The 24,167-nt window shown below is 32.2% G+C and overlaps 3 protein-coding genes across 4 annotated transcripts; 2 read left to right on the top strand and 1 right to left on the bottom strand.

The window, feature by feature from the left end:
* The first annotated feature begins 433 nt into the window (after window positions 1-433).
* Window positions 434-3,356, top strand: INH3 (inhibitor-3). 2 transcript variants are annotated; one of them, XM_020355250.3, is made up of 3 exons: window positions 434-593; window positions 685-787; window positions 2,694-3,356. In XM_020355250.3, the coding sequence occupies exon 3, from the start codon at window positions 2,811-2,813 to the stop codon at window positions 3,144-3,146; it is 336 nt and encodes a 111-aa protein (XP_020210839.1). In that variant the 5' UTR covers window positions 434-593; window positions 685-787; window positions 2,694-2,810; the 3' UTR covers window positions 3,147-3,356. The 2 variants fall into 2 exon arrangements, with proteins under 2 accessions (XP_020210839.1, XP_020210840.1); XM_020355251.3 differs by having other exon boundaries at window positions 435-593; window positions 680-787.
* A 5,247-nt stretch (window positions 3,357-8,603) lies between these two features.
* Window positions 8,604-9,990, top strand: LOC109797360 (Thioesterase superfamily protein). Its single transcript, XM_020357376.3, has 3 exons — window positions 8,604-8,892; window positions 8,971-9,120; window positions 9,632-9,990. Exons 1-3 carry the CDS (start codon window positions 8,722-8,724, stop codon window positions 9,773-9,775), a joined length of 465 nt encoding a protein of 154 aa, XP_020212965.2. The 5' UTR covers window positions 8,604-8,721; the 3' UTR covers window positions 9,776-9,990.
* Window positions 9,991-14,802: 4,812 nt separating this feature from the next.
* CDPK9 (calmodulin-like domain protein kinase 9) lies at window positions 14,803-20,956 on the bottom strand. The gene is made up of 7 exons (XM_020355841.3): window positions 20,292-20,956; window positions 18,631-18,774; window positions 18,364-18,516; window positions 18,127-18,242; window positions 15,660-15,827; window positions 15,320-15,544; window positions 14,803-15,198 (listed from the first exon to the last, which is right to left on the bottom strand). Exons 1-7 carry the CDS (start codon window positions 20,842-20,844, stop codon window positions 15,067-15,069), a joined length of 1,491 nt encoding a protein of 496 aa, XP_020211430.1. The 5' UTR covers window positions 20,845-20,956; the 3' UTR covers window positions 14,803-15,066.
* Between the last annotated feature and the right edge of the window lie 3,211 nt (window positions 20,957-24,167).

Raw genomic sequence — 24,167 nt, 5'->3', positions numbered from 1 at the left:
AAATATATACAAATATGTGATACATTACTTTAAATATAATGTTATCAACTTATAAAAGAAACAGTGATACAAATCAACTCAAAAAGTCAATATTTATAATATAAAATAAAATTTAAAATAAATATATTATATTATTATAATACTATAAATTTAAAACAAGTAAGAATAAAAATAAATATTAACTTAAACAAATCATCGTTGAAACATTATTATTATTGATATATTAAATTGGATAACAAATTAAAAATACAAAATTTGCGTTGTAACAAATTTTAAAAAATTAATAGAAACACTAAAAAAAATTCAGTCTATACTCATTGAATGAATTTAGATCGCTTCGAATATTGAAACTTTCCGTACACACTTACGCCCATTCCCGTAATATGCGATTCTATTGTTTTCTCATTTGTATTTATTTTTCCATACTTTTAATTTGATACGATATTTTCTAAGTTGGAGTGATATGCAATTAAGAATTAACGAAATGAACAGAACCTCATCAAATGTATTGTAACTACTAACTAATCTCACTTTGCCTCATATTGTTCTTCCCATTCTCTCCCAAATTAAAACCCTAATCGCAACTCAACCAGGTTCTCATTTTCTCCTTTTTCTGCTGCGATTCTCATTCTCTTCGTTTTCCAATTCTTCTAATCATTTTTCCATCTGTTTCATTAAGTGCAGGGACAAATCAAAGTCGTTGATTCTGTTACAAAACGTAGCTCCGAGGACAGAACAATAAACCAGGCTACGGATCTCTGATTCTGATTTGATTCCTTCTAACAAGGTTTGAATGATTTGTTTATATTCTATAATACGCTCATGATGGTGTCTGTTCCTTAAAATTTCAACGTGAATGCCCAAAATCGTTCTGGAATACTCCTGCATACAGCAATGGATACTCGACTTGTGTAATCTCTACATGCATCCTGTTTTGTTCAATTGTTACATGAATCATTTTTTTTTGGGCGTCCTTGATTCACTTATGATGGAATATAAAGATGGGAATAGTGTTTTTTAGTTTGTTTTTAATTATTTCTGTTTGTGAACTATGTGGTTTGTGTAAATAAGAGGGCTCTGTTTTAGATTTTCTTATGTGCTTTTTATTCCCCTTTCATGTTTGGATTAACTATATTGATTGAATGTCTTGGGAAAAAATGTTAATTAGGTTAGGATATGACTCCCGGTTTACAGTGCTTTCTCCTTGGATTTATCTAGTTGAATGGATTCTGCGGTATTGTTGTATATGACATGATTTGGGTGTGCTTTAACAAGATTCTTGGCGTTCTGTGAGATTGTTGTTTTCCCTTTTGATGCTTGTTTGTTTTGATATTTTTATTGGCAGAATTTATGTGCTTTTGCTGTCCCAAGGTGTGAAGATGATTATTATTTCAGGAATTGGGAATTTTGATCTTTTATCCATCAACTATGTTGTTTCTCAAACAAAGTAGAAAGCTACTTCCATGAGTTTATCAGGATTCAGTTTTTGAGAGCTAATTTGGTTTCATTGCTACATATGATAATTTTTGGCTCAATAATAATTTATTTACTTGGTGAATATGTTTGTTTTAGTTTTTTGCAGAAGATTTTACTTGCATTTGGCCTAAAATGTGAATCTGGACTGGACTATCCTGTGATATGTAGACTGAACTTTTATTCTTTTTGGGTCATGTCTTAGGGGATTTGGGAGTTCTTGTCTTTTGGGGACTGAGTTCAAGCTATGAATATGTTTTGTTTTGGGTATCTTAATAGCTTATATAGGCCTGTTATATGGTAAGTTGGTAACAACCACCACCGTGTAGTTCTTTACTTGAAACTTAGGAGCGCTAGCTAGATATTGGTACTGCAAGTAAATGATGTTTCTTCTGTATAAATGTTAAAATTAAACCCTTGGTATTTGCAACTCTTGAAAATATTTTTCTTCTTCTTTTGGGGTCCCTTGTATGTCTGAGCATCAACTTCCTTGCAATGATATTTTTGGGGGTAACCCATAGTTGTATTCTTGTGTTTGAATAAGATGCCTTCTTTTTAATTGAACTTGATTGATGAACCATCTCCTTGGATACGAGGTAGTCACTCTCTCCGAGTCATAGGTGATCATTCTTTAATTCATGAATAATTATCTTATTAGATAAGGAGTTGAATGGAATCTGTCCTGTGGTTAGATGCCTTTCCGTATCCAAAAAGTATTTATGGATAAAAGTTGGATGTGCGTACAGAGTTCCCTTGGAATTTGGATGGATATAAAGTTGCTCCTTTACTTTTTTTTTTTTTGGCATACTCCCTACAGTTATCGTATCGAGTTTCTAGTTGGTGTATCTGAATAATAATGCTTTATGTTCCTATTTTGCTTTCATGTAGTAGTAGATGTTTGTGCTTGTTCAGTTATGATTGTTGCTTAATATCTTTCTTTCATGTTTTTAGGTACTTATTGTACTCTGTTTTGCATGTTATTAGACTATTAGATTCCTATTTACATTCAGAAACTGCTTTTGCATCTTCAGCCCTTTCCTTGCATCCCCTCAAGATTTTTTCTTTTTATAAAAAACATCGTTTAGAGTATCTATAAATGCTGTTGGAATATAATAATTAGGCTTTTATGATAATACAAAACACGACATACTTGAGCATCATATAAGTTTGTCAAACCAAATATTTGTTATTATTCATTAACATTGATTCATATTTTTTAGTTGAAATCGGATTGAAGGGAAGTAAAACAGGAACAGAGCAACCTGAAGAATTACACAATCAAGATCCAATAAACCGGCTATATTTGTCTCTCCAATATCTTGAATTGTAGAACAGCCATGGACAGACGCACAAACGCTACCAGGCCAACAGCGTTGTCTTCTCCTTCTATCACTGGTACCACCACAATAACTATAGAGAACACTGAGCCATCATCCTCTTCATCTCAGCAAGAACAACAGCAACCGGAAGTCCTTTTCCTCCCCCTCAATCGCAAGAAGAAGAAGGTCAGTTGGAAAGAGGGCACTGTAGACAATGAGTTTATGCAGAAGAAGAGTTCCAAAAAGTGTTGTATTTTCCATAAACAGAAGCCCTTTGATGAAGATGATAGCGATGAAGATGAACACCCTCACGATTGCTGTAATAATCATAATGAAGCTGGTCCAAGCAGTTAGGAATCTGATCAGAGCGGTGGTGATTGATGAACCTACGAAGGCATATATTTTGTAGAGTAAATGATTCTAGAATTCATTGAACTTAAGTTTGTAAGACAAATTAATTATTTTATTTTGGTTGCAAGTACAAAATCACGACACTGGAACTGGAGGAATGTTCGGTTTAAATTTGAATTCCAATAATTTGCGGTGCTAGTTTACTATGGAAAATGGTTTGACTAACTTTTGTCATGAACTTAGTGGTTAAAGGATAAAAAATTATGTTCGGTAAGGGGGAAACAGTTAGTTAAGTTTCTTTTTTGTTCTTATTGTCTAGAATCTCAAATTGAATGACTTTTCTGGTATTTGATACTCTTAATAAAATTGACTCTTAATAAATATTATTATTTTAAAGTAGTTTTTTTAATCAATGAAAAAATCTTAAATGTTAATTACTTAGCCTCAATTAACTTAAGAGAGAGGATGAATTAAGTTTTCCAAATTTTCTTCTTATAAAATCTTTTTCTAAATTACTTTCTTACAACTTCAATTCCTTAGATAAATTTATATATAAAGATTGAATGATGTATATACTACTTCAACACAATTAAATATCAAGTATTAAAAGTGTAGGGAAAGAAAAATTGCAAACTCAATTTTATACTGGTTCGGTCAATCTTGTCTACGTCTAGTCCTCAAGTCTCCCACTTGAGATTTTTACTATTCTTGTAAACCTTACAAGACTTGAATCCTCCAACACCTCTGAACTCTCTTTCCTTGTGTGGAGATTCAAAAATCAACAAGGAGAAAAACTTTTTCTCCTTCACAGATCCAATGATCAATTGTGTATTACAAAATGACTCTCTTTGAAGAGTAGATATTACACTTTCTAAGAACTTGATGAACTCTTTAGAGATTTTTGCAAATGATTTTGGCCAAGTAATTTTTTGTAAATAGATTTTCACATTAGAGTTTGTTTTCCTTATTCATTGAGTTATAAGTGCTTGCATTTAATATTGTAATGACTTAAAACAAAGAGTTTTTTTGTAATAAAATTTGAATTAAGAGTATTTAATAGGATAAAATTTACTTGTAGTATTATATTTTCATTTTTAATATCTTAAAAGTGATAAAATAAGATAAAAATGAAATATTCAAGAGGTCTAACTTACTTTATTGAGTAAGGTGTATGAATGTTATAAACTTTTTTAACACGTATTCAATTCGCATAAATAAAAAATAATAAAAAAAAGATGAAAATAAAATAAGTAAAAAAGTAATTTAATTTAAATATTATTAATCATTAATTGTTATGATCATCTTAATGATATATTATGATCAATATTACAATTTTAACGATTAATGAATGAATATTTAAGAAGTTAAAATTGTAAAAAAATAATAGATTAAAATTATAAAATAAAAAACTAGAAGACTAAACAATGAACTAAATACTTTTGAAAAATGTTAGCAATTCATTTTCAGTCACCTCTTTTAAAAAACACTTCTTTTCATTGATTAAAAATTATTTAAAAAAATACATAATTTTATAGAGATATAAAAATGCAATTTAGTAAAAAGAATTAAAAAAAGGAAAAGGTATATCTATATTAATATATGTGACACCCTTACTACCCCAACACATATATAAATATTAATCATATAAATAAACTAAAGAATAAAAATTTTAACGTTGGTAAAAGGGTTCACATAAAACCTTCATATTCATTTATCAATAACCAACATAATAATTGAAAATAAAACTTGAAAATTTACAAATTTTTTTCAAAATCATATTTACAATTCCAAATCCATATAAAATCTATGTCCTAAAAATTCTCTGCCCCGATGTCACAATATCAGAGCATACCCACAATTCAACTGTTGGCATTCTGCTCGTAGCCGGATCTTCCTCACCTAAAACATCCACAATTTATACGGTGAGAAAAGAAAATATTTATATGCAAAGTACATACAACCACATCATAATGAAATCTCATCATAATTCATATATATAAGCATGTATCATAATTTATCAATCAATCACCATCCACACAATTTTACGATTAACAATATCATTTCCACATCCATAATTCAAGTCAATCTTACAATTAACATTATGCCAAGACCTCGCCACATCTGACACAAGTGATACGGGTTAATTGCCTCACTCAACCCACATCATACTAGGGTTCGTATCATCCCTGATCATCCCGGAGTACGCTCGTCCCTGAAGCATCACCTACCCAGGGTTCGTATCATCCCTGATCATTCAGGAGTACGCTCGTCCCTGAAGCATGAGTGTGAGGAACCACAATCACATTACAATCCATACAGTCTCTTGCAATTAACCCTATGCCAGGGCTGCCATAATCGACATAAGTGGTGTGTGTTAACTGTCTTACTCATCCCACACCATGCTAGGGTCACGCCCTCCCTGTAGCACCACTTACCCAGGAGTCGTGCCATCCCTAGTCATTAGTGTGAGGAAACACATCGCAATCACATTCTTAATCATGTCCATACAACATCTCATTTCATATCACGATTTCATATCACATACACAATTCCATATCACATACTCAACAGATAAGTCTAACAAAATAAGAGTTTACACATCCCTCAAGCAATTCACATCTAGATCATCAATTTTTATTAAATAATATAACAATAACATTCATAAATTAATATAATAAACAATAGAATTATCAATTTAATATAATTTTAACATAAATAGTAAAATCCCCAATTGTTCCAAAACCTAGCTCACAGGCACTTTTCTACAATTTCGTTCTCTCTCAGATCATCATTCTTACAAATTATTAGCATATTTATAATCCTCAACATATACAAAATCTAATGGGATCATCAATTCCTCAAACAGAAATCATCCAATTTTTCACAACCTAACTTACAAACACTTTTCTATAATTTCGTTCTTTCTTCTAGAGCATCATTTTTACAAATAAATCATATATTCGTAGTCTTAAAGATACAGAATCACATAAGACAATTAATTCTCCAAACAGAAATAATTATAAATTACTCATAACCCTAAGGACTCTTCCTCTAGCCAATTCCCTCATGTAACTCTACATATAAATAATCTCTTTTTCCCCCGTATCTGGATAAATAGGAACTAGGGCAGAACCTCCTCCTCTTTTTCCTTTAACAGGGACCGGAACTAAAACTAGGGTAGAACCTCCTCCTCTAGATTCCTCTTGGTCTTCAGAAAGAAGGAGAGGGAAAGAAGAGAGAACAGAAGAGAAGAAAGAATGAGAATGAGAGGTGTGTGAAAAATGAGAAGTGAAGGCCCCTATTTATAGGAATTCTGGCTCACCTACCACTGCGACCCGTTCTAAAAGCAGAACGGCCCGTTCTGAGCCCTTCAAACCTACGTAAATTTCTCAACTGAAACGGCCCATTCTAAAACCAGAACGTCTCGTTCTCAATCCCAGCAGAACGGCCTGTTCCAGTTTCAGAACGTCCCGTTCTCCAAACCAGAACGGCCCGTTCTCAACTACGTTTTTAGGCAAATTCTTTATTCCAGAACGTCCCGTTTCACTTTTGAAACGGCCCGTTCCGGGCAACGAATTGGGCCCAAGGCCTAGTGAAAATTGGGCTGTTACAATATATAAAGGGATACCCTTTTGAGTAACCACCTTGGTCTCTATTTTTTTGGACCATTATACCTTTTTTATTTTAAAAAATTAAAAAATATTTTTTAATCAAATTTAAAAATTTGAAACTAATGAATATATACTAATATATACTATATCAATAATTATTTTTGGTTTTTACTTTTATATGAACCATTTTATTATTTGTTTATTTTTTAACAACTACCTTTTTTATGAGTAATTTCTCTTTTTTTTTTCTTTTTTTTTTCTTTTTTTTAATACAATGCAGGCACGAAATGCCTTTTTTCTACTAGTTTATTATTAAGAGAAGGCAAAAACCCTATTTTGGTTCCTTATATTAATTGTTTGTTTCAATTTAGTCCCACTTTTATTTTTTGTTTCAATTTGGTCCCAAATTAATTAATTGGTTTCAATTTAGTCCCAGATTAATTAATTGGTTTCAATGTGGGACTTCCGTCCGAATTATTTAAACGAGGTTAACTTTTGACCACGTGGATGCCACGTAGATGCATACGTGGATGCCACGTGGCCGACAATTTTTTTGAAAACACATGGACCCAGAACGGCCCGTTCTGAAACCAGAACGGGCCGTTTCGGTTTCATCCTTTTTTTATGTATAAAATATTAATAATTTTATAAAAATATATATTATTAATTATATTTTAATTATGTTGTTATATCTAATAAAATAAATATATTAATATTTTTTTATATTTTATTTTATTATATTTATCTTATTAATTTTTATCATTTTATTCCTCTAATTTTAAATAAGTTGCAAAAATTTATAAAGTGATACTTAAATATTTCTTCAAACAGAAAGAGAAAAAGAAAAAATTATTACTCTATTTATAAGACAATTGTATTTTATAAAAACAAGTAATTTTAAAATTTTTACCATAAGACAATTGTATCTTATATATTTATATTTTTTGTAAAAGTATATTAATATATATTAATTTATATTTATCAAATTATTAGTTTATTTATAAATATAATAAAAATATTATTAATATTAATTTATCAGTAATATTAAAATACTAATAATAATATTAAAAAATATATATCATTGATATATTAAAAAAATTATAATATACGTTAATTTAAATAAGCAAACAATTATATAATTTTAAAACATTATATATATATATTAAAATTTTAAAATTATTAAATTTTTAATGAGAAAGATTAAAATTGCACAATTATGATATTTGAGATATTAAAATTGTTCAATTAAAAATTGTGAGACTAAAATTACATAACTGTAATCTTTTAAAGATTGAAATTACTTAATTAAAACCTTAGGATCAAAATTGCATAATTATAATACTTGAGCGATCAAAAACACAATTGAGTCAAGAATATTATATTCTCAGTTTTGGTACGGGCCTTCTGAATCCAGAACGGTCCGTTCTGAAACCAGAACGGCCCGTTCTGGTTTCAGAACGTCCAGTTCTGCTGCACTAGTGGTGTGTTAATTTTTGCATCTGGAACGGCATGTTTCAGTTGTAAAATTAACACACCAAAAGTGCAACCAGAACGTCCCGTTCCGGTTTCAGAACGGGTCATTCTGGGTCCAGGTGTTTTCAATAAACTTGTCATCCAAGTGGCATCCACGTCGCATCTACGTATGCATTTACGTGACATCCAAAAGTTAACTCCGTTTAAATAATTTGGACGGAAATCCTACATTGAAACCAATTAATTAATTTGGGACTAAATTAAAACTAATTAATTAATTTAGAACCAAATTAAAACAAAAAATAAAAATAAAACTAAATTAAAACATACAATTAATATAAGAATCGAGTGTTAACAGAAGTACAATGATCGTTTTTGTTAAAAATAAGGAGCGAAAGCGAAAGGTTGAAGCATGAAAAGCAAAGAAGAGAGGAAAAAAAGGAGATAGGGCTATATAAGAAGATTGGTAGTTGGCGCAGAAAGTTATTGAGAAAATGGAATTGGAAGCAGTGAAGAGGTACTTAGAGAAAGGTGGAGTAACAGCATCGCTCATCGATGACTTGCCACCCAGGTTTCTCGAACCCTTAGTTATGAACTCCCTTCAAGTCGATCTCATCGAACCCGGTCGCATCGTTTGCTCTATGAAGATTCCTCAACGTTTACTCGTACGCACACTCACTGCTATTTCTTTTTCTTTTTCTTTTTTTAATTTTCTCTTTCCTTTTCATTTTCTGTTTTTATAGAATGCCGGGAATTCGTTACACGGCGGCGCCACCGCTGCGCTGGTGGATGTGGTGGGCTCGGCTGCGATTCCCACCGTTGGGTATTCTGCTCCCAACACGGGGGTCTCCGTCGAGATCAATGTTTCCTACTTGGATGCTGCCTATGCCGATGTATTTCACTTTCTAACCCCTTTTTTTTTTTTTTTCCTTCTTCAGTGTTTGTGATTTGTGATGCGAATGATTTGTTTTTTTGGCTTTATAGGATGATCTGTTTACTTGATGGGTGAATCATGATTATGGGGTTGGGTTTCTCTATTGCTCTTCACGAGCTGTATTGAATAATTGGGTATATTGTAGAGAAAAAATTGGGAGTTCCATGTGAAGAAGACTTTAGTTTAGTAATAAGGGTAGGGGAAAAGGAACTTGATTTTTAATTTTTCAGATTTTGATGCTAAAATATAGAGTTTTAGACCAAATTTGCTGTTACTCAAGTTTTGGATTTATTAGCCACCTTTCTTTAATTATGTATATGTATGTTCGGTATTAATGACGATCTGATAGTGATATCTAACTAGTAATTTGAGGAGTGGAATGTAGGAAGTTCTTTTAGTGATTTCATAGATTGGATTTTGTGTTTCATGCAAGATATCACTGCAATAATATTTCTCTATTGTTATGTTAGGAGGAGATTGAGATTGAGGCGAGGGCTCTGCGTGTAGGGAAGTCTATTGCTGTTATAAGCGTGGAGTTCAGAAAGAAAAAAAGTGGCAAAGTTTTTGCACTAGGGCGTCATACCAAATTTCTCCCCCCTTCCAGTAAATTGTGAAAAGGCAAAATATGCACTGAAATAAAACGGTTCAATGTTGGCTGTAGCCTTTGTATCCGGCAAATAGACCCAAACAAGTATCACTACTGATTAAGTTTCCAATATGTCCCGCAGATACTACATGTGGGATGTTACCTTGAATACTCTGTACAAGTTCTTATTGTTGTATACGGGATGCTCCTCATTGTTGAATGACAAGGCCATGTGTTCTTCCAGGTTGTTATCTGCCTTTTCAATGCTATAATTATAGGTATATTTGGCATATAGAAAATATTGCTTGTTTAAACGGTCATCTAATGATGGATTATTAGTGTTGTTATATTGATTTTTGGTGGTTTGAACTCGATACTTTGATTAAAAGATCAGAGGCTAGCATCACTTATACTAAGAGTCTGTTTCGATAAAAATTATGTGTTTTTGAAAGTTTCTTTATTAAAAATAAAGAGTAGTTTTCAGTAAAAAAAAAACTCTCAAAAATACTTTTAAATTTGCATCTAAATATGCTCCAAGAACATGAATTGAGAGGACTCTTTTTTGTTTGGTCTTATCAACGCTTCTATTTTAGCTCAATTCTCTCTGAAGTAACAGAGGAATATCTTACATCATATACTTATAGTTATAATCAATAGCTGATCGAAGCCTAAACTTTACAATTGTGGTTAAACTTGATAATAATTTAACTAATAATAAACTTGTTTAAGTGGGTTTCATTTTTCTTAACAAAATCTTCCAAGTACGTATTGCTGGGGAATCAAACTCTGTTTAATCTTCCTCATACTCACAAGTCACAAGTAATTGTACTCTGTAGTTAAAGAACTTTTTACTATCTATCATTGTGTTTAGATCTTGTTCGTCAATAAAGAATTCAATTGTTTACAATAAGTAACTTAACTACCTATCAAGTGTTTAGATCTTGTTGGTCAATAAAGAATTTAATTGTTTACAATAAGTAACTTAACTACCTATCAAGTGTTTAGATCTTGTTGGTCAATAAAAAAATTCAATTGCTCACATTAAATAACTTAACTAGAACGGTCAAAGTGGGCTATGGTAGGTGAGCCAACCCGACCCACCACGAGTTCGAGTCAGATTGGGTTGAAAAAAAAATTAAAAATTTCAGTACGAGGCAATTTTGAACCCAAATCACTAACAACTCGACTCACTCGAGTTGAATCCGTGGTGAGCTAGGTTGGCTCACCAACCGTGATTAAAAAAAATGCAACAATTATTGAGCCACGGTGAGCCCAACATAAGATAGAGTCTGTTTTTCATCCTTTACAGTTTTCAATTTTCACTTTTAGGTTTTAATCCAATGTTTAAATAGGTTACAGATGAAATAGGGTGTCAACTTTCAACTTCTGAATTTCATAACCCCTCATGCCTCACCGCAACGTAGCCAACCCCTCACCCACCTCAGCGCAGCTAGCCCTTCACCCACTAGCCAGAGCCACCCTCATGCTCACGGCCTCACCAACCACCACCAGCCACCCTCTCACGCTCACTCACCGCACCACGCCATTGCTCACGTGGTCACGCCTTATTGAAGTTAGATGAAAACACATAGAATGAGGGGTTGAATATGTGTGTGAACAAACGAATTTTAAAAATATTTTCGCAAAGAGACTCTTTTTCATCCAATAAAAATACTATTTTGAATGCTTAATAGAAATTGTGCAGGATTGGTTCAACAAAAGATTTTTACGTCTGAGAGTTTATCGTCTGCACAAGAAAAATGTTTCTTAAACGAAAACTGATTCATAAGATAATAAATTAAACAACTGTATTTTTCGTCTGAAGATAGTTGTAGTGAACAATAAGCATGGGACGAAATTTTTAGTATGATATATTGACAAAACGAAATTGCGTCTGAAACATAGAAAAATAGTGCAAAGATTTTTATACTGGTTCGCTCAAACTGAGCTATGTCCAGTCTTCTTCAATTGAAGGGTTTCACTAGATTTTCAATTAAGTACAAGTATTATCACCACTTCTAGTTTGTCGAGTATTATCGACCACTTCTAGCCCGCCAACTTCACTCGTCAGCGTTAATATTCTTTATTCAGCCTCTTCAGGCTCGCAGTGAGTATTCTCGACCACTTCTGGTCCCCGAGTATTATCAACCACTCCTAGTTGGCTAACTTCACTCATTAACACTAGTATTCTTTGTTCAGTCTCTTCAAGCTCTCAGTGAGTATTCTCGACCACTCCTGGTCCCGAGTATTCTCAACCACTCCTAGTTGGCTAACTTCACTCATTAGCTATAGTATTCTCAGTGAGTATTCTCAACCACTCCTGGTCCCGAGTATTATCAACCACTCCTGGTCCCGAGTATTATCAACCACTCCTGGTCCCGAGTATTATCAACCACTCCTGGTTGGCTAACTTCACTCATTAGCTCTAATATTCTTTGTTTATCTTCTTCAAGCTCGCAGTGAGTATTCTTTGACAAGCCTCTCCAGGCTTACACAAGTATTCTTTTCCTAGCCTCTTCAGGCTTTACAAATGATAGATAGTTTGTTTTTGAGTGTGTGGTTTACTCTCACAGAGAGGATACAAATATTTGCTACACTCACTAAGGTGCATGTTCCTAAGTTACACTTAGAACTCCTTAGTCTACAAAGATAAATACATTATGGTACATTTGACTCTATAAGCTCTGTCTCTGATTCCATTGTTTCATGGGCTTGATATCACTCTTCGTCAACCTTTCCAGGTTTGAATTCATGACATATATATAGTCTTGTAAAATTTGCCCATTGCAAATGTCCGTTGAAGCAGGATGTAGTCGTTCATGACTAGTTCGATCTTTCATTTAATGCACAAGATCTTGCATTAAATGTTGCTTCCTGTTTATAAACATTGCGTGAAGTCTTCTTCGTTTTGTTAGTAGCAGTGTCTGACTTTAGCTGAGACCTAGGAACTTTTTGTCCTTTTCCGATCGCGTAGCTGTAGAGGCATTGTCTTTATCTGAAAAAGTGATGTACTTTTTCTGACACATGCATGCTTTTACTTTTGCGCTTGTACTTCTTCTTTTTCTTTTATTCCTTTCATCGCGCGATCATGTTGAGAGCTTTTGTATGATTGTAGACGATGCTTGAATTGTCCCTTGAGACTTAATTCTTCAAATGCTTGCTTGGCAGTCTTCGTTTGCGTCTGATAGTCCATGTGCATCTCAAGTCTTGATCTTCGTCTGAGCATTTGTCATTAATGTTTTAACTTTCTTTGGACTGGTCAACATTGTAGATGGACAAACTTTGTTTCCGTCTAGAATACTTTTCAGTTTATGTTGTCCTTCGTCTGATATTTAATTGACTTTCTTATGATCTTTGACCAACCTTTATTTGAGTTCTTATGTTGCGCTCTAGGTTGTCCTTGACACACCTTCGTCTGATATTTGATTTATCATCGTCTGGCGCTCATGTCTTATTCTATCGATCATTTGACTTGCTTGTCTGATCCTCTTGATGTGCTTTGCTTTGACTAATCTTCGTCTTGTACTTAAAGAAGTTCTGTCTTTGGCCTATATCGTCTGAAGCTTGATCATTTTCATTCTTGTGCTAGGCTTGGCTTCGTTTGACCTTTCCATCTGATGCTTGAAACTTTTACCCTTTATCTTGGTTCTGGTGTAGGAAGTGGCACATGTTTTGTTCTTCATCTTGCCTGTATTTATGTTTTTCTGAAGCACTAATATACTTGTTAGAAATAACAACATGTATTATATTTGTCTCATTCAAAACCTTGCTGGGAATTGCTTCATTTGACTTAACACTCATGCTCACACCTAAGGCACGGCGAGACATGCACTATCTTAGGCCACCGCACCATAGCTCATGTTGCAAACCACCTCGCGCCATGCACCACTGTGTGCGTCACCCCTTGGGCCACCTCGCACTGCGTGCATCGTTTGGGGGCCACCCACCACTGTTGTCCTTGCACCATCGCCTGCGCCACGCACCACCCTAGGGTACCTTGTAGTCTCGCACCACCCTAGGTGAGCCAACTCGTTTAACCCACCAACCCGTGATGGGCCGGGCCAGGTTCGATTTTGTTTAGCTCACTAATAAATGGGTTGAGTTGGGCCACCAAATGGAAATCCATGGTGGGTTAGGTCGAGTGATTCGTTTTGACAGCTCTAAACTTAACTATCTATAAGTGTTGGACCTTGTTGGTCAATAAAGAATTCAATTGTTCACATTAATGATATTTATTATATAGATATTATATTGCACTTAATGATATTAATGTAGTGCTTTTAAAAATATACAAATAAATAAATTTATTTAAATAATATTAAAAGTATTGTATTTATTAAATTTAATAATTAAAATTAAAATATTATAAAATTTGATACCTATTGTTGCAACTTTACTTACTATTTATTAATTTTCCTCTTTGTTAAATTTTTAATGTAATTTACCTAACAATTAAATAAAATTTATATAATTGAATTTTTCATTAATTACTTTTAGTTTCTACACTCAATTCAATTGCTTAATTTTGCACACTTACACATTTTGCTTAATTGTAATTTACCAAAAACAATTGCTTAATTGTACATTTATACATATTAATTATATACTTCAATGTGTATTATATAAAAAAAATTATTTTAATAAAAACAAAATTCCGATTGATTGCATAAGTATACAAACCAGTAATTAACATAATTTACTTCTCAAGTCTTATTTTATAAGCCAAATTACAATTTTAATCCACTATAATATCTGATCCTTAATTTTTAAATCCATAATTGTAGTTCACTAACATTATGAAATCTACAATTTTAATCTAATTATTAAATACATATCCATTAACAATTAAAATTATAATGTTAATTATAACATGATTTTAAGTAAATAAAACAATGGTGTAAAAAAAAGTAAATATAACATGATAATTAATACTTAATAATATTCAAGTTAAATTATCCTTTTAATATGTATTTTTACTCATAAAAGTGAGAAAAATAGATAAAAATGAGTTGGAGATAAAAAAATAATAATAAATAAATAAAACACAATTTCGCCTGTGTGAAAAAGTCAAAAAATAAATTAAATAAAAAGTTGTCCGATTCTTTTGCTTTTATAAACTATACATATGTTTGAAGCTGGCAATTCATGTTGTGGTTCGCTGCATGCAATGCATCACCAGATACTTAAGGTCATTTTTGAACGATGGGTCTATTCAAAATCCAAGTTTTTTGGTCAGGCTACTCATGATGTCTTAAGTTACCAAAGTTTTCACCGTTCAAAATTTTATCACCAAATAGTTATTTAAGGTTACAATATAACTTAATCAGACCCATGGCCAATAATTCCCAGAGCATCTCTGAAATTGAGCGTGCTCCTCATGGTTCGCCTGCCGATCCCTCCGTTGCCCTTTCTCATCATGGCAGCAAATTCCCCATAATCTATCTGTCCATCCTGCACCACAAATCTTCCATTAATCCCAATGAACAAGTTGGCAACTATGGTACACTATAGTTCTATGAAAGACAAATCATATGCCAATGCTGGCATATAGTCAAAACAAGAGAGTACTTACATTGTCTTGATCAATTTCCTTGACAATTTCATCAATATGGACATCTTCCAAACCAAACTCCTTACAAGCTTGTTGTATCTCATCAATGGTTATGTAACCACTCCCATCTTTGTCAAAATAGGAGAAAGCTGATACCAGATTTTCCTCTCTCTCCAGCTTATTTAAGTGGACTGTAGCAGCAATGAATTCACCATAGTCGATTGTCCCACTATTATCAATATCTGCCTGTAACATGCAACAGCAAGATTATAAATCTTGTTCAATAGATTAAAAGTTGAAGACAAAGCAGCACGGATAATGAAAAATGTAGTATTGCTAAAACATAAACAAGTTATCTTACTGCATCCATAAGATCCTTGATTTCAGATTCCATTAGTTCAGATCCTACTCGCTTTAAGCCTTCTTTTAGCTCATCAAATGTTATAGTTCCACTGTTATCTGCATCAATCATCATGAATAACTCTTTCAGACCACCAATTTCTTCTTCAGAGAGCCTCTCAGCAATAACCTGGGAGTAAAGTATACAAAATTGTAATGTTGCAGTATTAGGATTTGACATACAGAAGACTAAAAAATGGATCACTTTCAACTTCCCAGTCAAGACAATAGGTTCTTATAGAGTTCCAAAAACAAACAATGATAAGGTGAAGCTGAAAAACTCTAATACTCAAAAACTAAGAATCATAATTATGGTGAAGTGCAGGCCAAGGCTGTAAAGAAAGGGACCTTAATTCAATGTTGCTAACTTATGTCGATTCAATTGAAGCTTATCATAGAAAATTAGCATTGATAAAAAAAAATAAAAATAAAAATCACTAAAAAAACAGAGGTAAAGAAGTATTTTTAGATAATAATCATGTTAATTGTAAAACAATGTTCAAGTTCCTTCTAAAAATGAAATCCTGCAAGCCTCATCTTCCGATTTTAAGTTTAATGCATAGAAAACAATAAAAGAATGTCTGGTTGAAGCTGCCTTAGGTCCATATCCAAAACTCATACAGGATGATGGAGTTCATTACACCAAAACTAACAGTAATTCAATAGCATCTGTATTCGGGGTTTGTGTCCATATAAAAGCGCATTCAGCAAGCATTAAGAAGAATCAATATAAAAGTAAAAAATCAATCTTCATATCAATGAAATTCATTGAACTGATGACAGCTGATGAGAAAAGCATTAGGACACATGGTTGATCCACTTCAACCATATAGCTCTTCCTGGTTCTGATGCATTTTTTTACAACAAAACAACATATCTATGAGAAGTCACTAATCATATTTACTTAAAAAAAACAAAAAAAGGTTTAACACGTCACTATATCCCTAAACTTTTTGAAATTTTTTAATTAAGCCCCTAAACTAAAAAAATATATAATTGGGTCATTGATCTTTCACAATTTTTTGTAATTATGCCCTTAGAGTTAGTAAAACCATCACTAATTATTACTTTTGTAACAGTTTGAAACTAGGAGTGTAAGCAGATTGGGTTGGATTAGATCGAATTGTGCATTTTTTATTGCGAAATCCAATCCAAATACTAATGGGTTGAATTAGGTTAGGTCAATCCGGTCAACATACTAAAATTTAGCTTTTTTATAAAAAATTTAATATTTTAAAATAGATTTAAATCATTTGATATTTTACTACAAATGCAATGTTATCAATTCATAAAGCAAACAATCGTACAAACTAAATTTGAAAATAAATTTGTTGATTCATTATGTTGCTATCAATCCAAACAACCAGCATCAATACAAAATAAATTTAAAACAAATATGTTGTATCACTGTAATGTTATCACTAACTTGTATTATTATAATAATAATAATAATAATCATCATCATCATCAAGTCAGTGTTAGTGATGCTCAACAATTATTATTATTATATGACTGGATCAGGTTGGGTCACCCATAAAAAAACACAACCTATTACCCAAGCCATATAGTGTCAGGTTTTAATCAAATTGGGTAAGGCCCAAATCCCAGAAAAAGACCCAACAGGAGTCATTGGATCGGTCAGTTTGGACTGGCAAGTAACCTATACCCACTTACACCCTTATTTGAAAGGGCCACAAATTAATTGCAAGGACTCAATTACAGAAAAATATAAAAAGACCAAGGGCTCAACTAAACATTTTTTTAAGTTTAGGGACCTAATTAAAAATTTTCAAAAAGTTTAAGAACCAACTGATGTATCAAACCAAAAAAAAAAAAAAAAGAAAGAAAAAGTCACTACAAATTTTGTAATGATCCTGTGGAGATAAATGTTCAAAAAACATTTGGTCCAGTGGAACACCTGAGTTGCTTAAGTGCAATCGGAGTCCATTATATATGAAAAACATAAACACAATGAATATCACATTATTGTAACTTCAGGGTGGAAGTAGAACAGTGATCCTTTATGGGAATCTGATGCCTTGCATTCCAGCAGGCATAAAAAAAGCTCATGTGCCTACAGCCATGTAAGAATACCAGGTTTCTTGCGCATAAAACTTTAAATAAATTAAGGAGCCCTGGCATCATATTGTTGAAAGAAATAAATATCCTGTCATGCATTATATTAACTTCTTGAATCAAGAAACCTTTTTATGAATGTACATAAAACTCATAAAGGCTTTCTAGTTGATCAGGAAGCAACAGTTAGCTATCAGTTTAGCCAAAATTCCACAATAAAATGCATATAATTAATTAACCTATTCATTTTAAAAGAAGACAAAACAGGGTATTCATAAGAAATTAAATTGCTCTTTCGTGGTCAGTGCAAATAAATCATTGAGCCTAAGTAAAAAGGTTTACATAAGCCTTACACGCAAAGCCATCTTTTTAAGTTTATTCATTGCAGAGAACTGCTTCAAGCGTGATAAAACCGCAGAATCAAGAGGTTTATCTGGCGCAATGTTGTCATCAACAATCCATGGATGGCCTGACACAGAAAACCACATAAGTGCCACAGCTTTGAACCCCTTTCCAATAATTGTGCAAATATTCATACAAATACAAATCATGATAGTTGCTCGCTCGATATAAAAGTTAAATAGACTCACAGAGTACTTTGTGAGCTGTAAGCCTTGTTTTTGGATTCCGATCAAGCATTTTTCTAATTAGATCCTTGGCACTGTCTGAAATGCTAGGCCATGGCTCAGACTGGAAATCAAGTCTTCCTAGCAAAATCTGTCGGAAAATCCCCTGCTCAGTTTCTGGAGATGGCAAAATTTGCAGAAAAGTATCAGCAGTGATGAAGGATTACATGAAGAAAACAATAATGTGTCAACAATTGATAATTATAGTAGAAATAAGTGACATATAGATACCAGCCCAAAATGGTGGCACCCCACTTAATAAGATGTACAAAATAACACCAGCACTCCACACGTCTGATTCAGGTCCATAATGCTTACGCAAGACCTCTGGTGCAACATAGTATGGGCTTCCAACAACATCACAAAAGGTTTCACCTGAAAAGCACATCATTGTGTTGTGTTAAGAATACATATCATGGAAGGGATTCCATTTGAGCTGGTAATGACTAAAATAAAGGACGGTGGAAAATCCAAACTGCAACTAAAAGACTAGACTGCAAAGCTTCATATTTAATTTTGAACATTCATAATTTACAGTCACCAAAACAAAAAGGTTGCCATGCAAAAAATACTAAAATACAGTATGGCCTAAAGAAACTATTAAAATGCTGATATAAAGGTTCCAAATTAAGCCCAAAGGCACACATATAGCCATTTTAATGACTTTAAATTTCTAGCAGTAAGAATGTCAAAAGTCCATATGTATAGTTTAGACAACTTACAGAGGACAGAAGTAGGTCACTCACTACTCTTATTCCAGTTGACCACCCCCTTCATTTTTATTAACTTAGGCCCAGACCATTTCTAATATGGTATCTAGAATTTGATCCTTCCTCTTCTAACACAAAGATGAATCTTACCACTCAAACCAACAATTGCTGCTTTCACATAAAAGAATAATAAATCTGATTGATTTTATTATCATTTAATGGTAGTCTCGAGCAAGTTTTGCAATAACAGTAGTAATATGTTAAAATGCAACTCCTCAAATCTATAGATAGTAATATTTATTATATAAAAGCACTTACAAAACAGCAAGCTAGAATTAGCTACCGTTATGCATTCCAAAGATCAATTCTGTTTCAGGCTTATAAAAAGTACATAAAAGGTTCAAACCAGCACCAAGCTGGAAAAGATCCAGATCAAAAATTAAAAAAGAATACCTCAGCACCACTCAAGGCAAGATCAACAAATAGCAAAGAATTAGTTCAAATCGTGTTAAAACCAGAGCAACACAACATCGTTATCGCACACTATCTCATTTCCTTCTCAAATTTAATAAATTCACATTCATCCTTAAATGTGACCAGAAATCCAGGGGCAGAAAGAAGAATTCAACTATCAAAAAAAGTACAGTCAAGTCAAGTATATACTCTTTTAGGTTCCACACTCAACTGTCAGATTCCATCTTAAAATTCCAACAGATACATAAGATGCGTAACTTTCCAACACATGCCACAAACCACACAGAACAATCAGTAGCACATACATGATACATCTCTCAAAATTTCACCACATCCACAAATAAATAATATTACAAAAGTCGACTATCATGATCATCTCACTGGTGGATGTAGTATTTCTAACACGCCACTCAGAGGCAAAGGTCAGATATCCTGAACATGAAATTTGCAAGCGGATAGTCAGATAATGGCCCAATAGCGAGTGAAAAGCCCAACAACAATTAATAATCGCTGGAACAAGCTACGATACCATGTTACAAAGTAGAGTGACCATCTCACTAGTGAAAGTGGGATCTCCAACAAATAACACAAACAACCACAACCAAAACCAATTTCCCGAGATCAAATCCATGTAATCATGAATGAATCAGAAAAAGCGCAATCAATTCGAGTCTGATCCAAACGCAAAGCAAGCGAAAGCGACCTAACCTGGCTTGTAAAAGACGGAGAGACCAAAATCGGTGGTCTTAAGCTTAGCGTCTTCCTCAATAGTATCAAAGAGAAAGTTCTCAGGCTTAAGGTCCCTATGCATGACGCCAAGCGAATGACAAGCCTCAACGACCTCAACAATGGTCTTAATCAGCTTCGCGGCCTGTCTCTCACTGTAATGGCCCTTCTGAACGATCCTATCGAACAACTCGCCGCCCTCGCAGAGCTCCATGACGAGGTGCACGGAAGAGACGTCCTCGTAGGTGCCGTGGATCCTCACCACGTTAGGGTGCTCGGAGAGGTGGTGCATTATCTGAATCTCCCTCCAAACGTCGTCGTAGTCCTCCTTGCACAGGAGCTTCCGCTTCGGGATTGACTTGCAGGCGAAGGCCCGGCCCGTCGCGTTATGCGTGCACAGGAACGTCGTCCCGAATTGCCCCTGGCCCAGCTTCCGGCCCAGCGTGTACACCTCCCGAAGATTGTCAGTCCGGTACGGGAGGACCCACGCGGGCTTCGGGGCCGCTGTGGGCGGGCCGCTGTTGGGCTTCGACATTGCTAACTGTGTCCGAGAGAGAGAGAGACTGAGTCAGAGTTGAGTTAAGATTTTTAGGAAGAAAGAAGACCCGGTAAAAACAACTTGTAGTTGTAGTTCTAGTGTTACGACTTTTAAGTCTTAACTCTTAAGACACGCTACGCTACCGTTTTTATACACTACTGCTACGGTTTCGGGCCAAATCAATTAATCAAATCGCTCTTGTATCTCTTTTTCTTTTTTTTTTTTTCTTTTTTTTTTTGGTGTGCCTATGTAACACCGTTGAACACTTTAATTTCTTTCTGACATTGTGTGGACTTGATGACAGTGCGAATGGGGGTTACTAATAAAGGAATGTTACCAAATACTATATCATTAATAGTGTTGGTGTTGTTACTTTCTTTATTTCTCTTGCATTAACTTTTTGTTTGATTTATTGAATTTTGCTGTTTGTGTAGTTTGACGGTTTAGTGTAAATGGAAGTTTTGAGTTGATGGGTGAATTGGGAGTTTGGTACACCGGAATTTCGTGTGCTTATTTTGTTGGACTCATTTTACTATTTAAGTTTTAGGTTTTTTTTAGAGAAAAGGGACTATATAGTAATTTACTTATCATTTAATCACAAATTAGTGTGTGTAATAAGCATATTAATTTTTATAATAAATAAGCAAAGAACATGTAAATGATAATTTTTTACCAATTGGAAATGTAAAAGTACTTTATAATGTTAGAATAGAGTAATTATTCAACCTTTGTTTTGCAATTAAGTAATTATTGAGTTCGAAGGAGTGAATTGTTATTTAAGATGTCCCGTTTATATGTAACTATACTTTTTTTTTATAGAAAAAGTCAATTGAGAGTTTGTTCCAAAAATTACTTTTGGTAGATTTTAACTGCCTTTTTTTTTAGTAAAAACAAATGCTTGTAAAACAAGTTATATATTTGAGATAATAGTTAAAAGTTATAAAAAAAAAAATTTCTTTGCAAAAAATTGTTTTATAATCTGAAAATGTGAAATTTATGATTATTTTTTTAATATTTTTTCTTCTAAAATTAATTTTCTAGTGCTGTTTTTTTTATAAAGAAAGCAAATTAAATATTTTAAAATCATTTTTATAATTTTTTTTGGATTCGTCTCTGGAGTATCCGTCGCCGCTACGAGGGAGGCATCTCAAAGAGTGGGATAGTTAGTCTCAAGATTTAACGTGGCTGCATACACAAGGTAGGATTTGAACTCCTAACCTTGCTTAAGCATGGATCAACCTCTACCGTTGAACCACACGCTTGAGGTTAAATCATTATTATAATCAATTGTAAGAATAATTAATTATATATAACAAATTATTAAAATAAAATTTTCAATTTTCTCGTACACTGTAAGAGGTGGCTGAACTTGTATTCTTACCATTACAGGATAATTGTTTTATTAATCTAAGAATGACGGGTAGACTTTTAAATATTGAACATAGATGTCAAAACATTTATGAGAGAAAAAAAATAGCGAAGGACATCTCGTGATGAGAAACATCATTTTAACATACATAAATATTTAATCTATATCATATATAAACCAAAACCTAATTTGGTATACACAATCTTTAATTTAAACATTTTTTATTTTTATAATTGTCAAACCACTCTCCTTTATTATTTTTTATTTAATTTATATTGTTTTTAATTTTCATAAATCTCTAACTGATTGATCAATATTCTTTTTTTGGAATAATAGACCCACCACCACTGTATAATGCTTTTTGTAAAACTCACTTAAAATTGAAATGTGAATTTTCTTGGTATGTAAGATCTGTATAAAGAAGAAATTTTTCATAAAGTGTGTCCATAAACAAAATTGATGAAATTTTTTAAATAATATTAACATAATTTTGCCGCAAATTTTATTGTTTTATTGTTATTTTAATGTATTTTTAAAATTTTAATTAATTGTATGTATAATATTTAATAATATGATATTATTTTTGTGTGAAAATGCCATAACACCCGTCCACAAGGACAGGGTTCGAATTAAACTCCTAAATGTGGCTTCTATTATAACTTTTTTTCTTTCGAATTAATACATTTTAAGAGTAAAGTCTATAGTAAATTGTTGCGATTAAGATATGTACTAAAAAAAATTGTTACTATTAAGATGAATTTATTCTTACACAATTTTCTTTTTATATACATTTTATAATTATTGACAAAAATAATAGAAGAATTTAAAAAGACTAATGAAAAAAAAAAGGAGAATACTCCAAACAAACACATGACATGTGCCTTTATTTGTTTGGTGTGCAATATGACACCGAAAGAAAAGAAATGGCATAGTGGCCACGTGTCTCCCCCGAAAGAAAACGAAAGTCTGAGTTGACGTCGGTGTATTTTAAATTATTTACTGCCTGTTATGAAAAAAAAAACCATGGAATTTTTGTCCCTAAAAGTATTATAATTTTTATTTAATCCCCCTTTTTTATTTTTTTACACATGTCTTTTTTTAAAATATGTTTTCAAATAACTTTTTATTAATCTTGTATCAGTTTTTTTTTTTATTTATTTGGATGTCTTATGATGATTTGTTTTTCATCTTTTTGTTGATTTCTATTCATCAGTTTCTATATATTAAATATTAAATATTAAATATAAATTTTTATTTTGTACAATTTTTTAAAAAATTAACAAGAGATTTTGTAAAAAAAAATTTTTTTACGTAATTTAAGTTTTTTTTTATTATGCTTAATTATAAATCAAATATTAATATTTTAAAATAATTATCAATAAAAAAATATTATGATACAAGTTATTTATTATAAATTAAAGTATAATTTATTTTTTAAAATATATTTATGTATGATATTTTAAATATAATTTATATATTTATACATAATGTATATATATATAATTTATTATAAATTTTGATTATATATAGTAAATATATATATATATATATATATATGTATTACATAAATTAAAATATTATTTTAGATCTCTAGACCTATTTGCGTGACTTATTTGTTCATGTTTTTAAATTTTTAATTTCAAATTTTTAAGAATTTATTCTTAAAATATAATTTTTATCTTTAAAATATTGTTTAGAATTAAATATATTGTACTTACTTTAAAAAAAATCATTGGAATGTTGAGTTGAAATAGAAATTCTTAAGGTGAGAATAATCAATTAACTTGAAAAGGGAGTCACAACCTTACATGAAATAGAGAGGAGATTTTGTCAAATTTTTCAAAAAAAACTCGTCCATAAAATTTATGATAGAAAGATTTTCAAATTTCATCTATAAAACTTACGAAAAAATGATTTTTAAGTTTCATTCATAGGACTTAAAAGGATAAAT

This window comes from Cajanus cajan, chromosome 6, assembly GCF_000230855.2.
Source record: "Cajanus cajan strain Asha chromosome 6, NIPB_CcT2T_4, whole genome shotgun sequence".
Lineage (NCBI taxonomy): Eukaryota > Viridiplantae > Streptophyta > Magnoliopsida > Fabales > Fabaceae > Cajanus > Cajanus cajan.
Note: the sequence above shows the minus strand (reverse complement) of the source record. Positions and strands in the feature narration are given on the sequence as shown.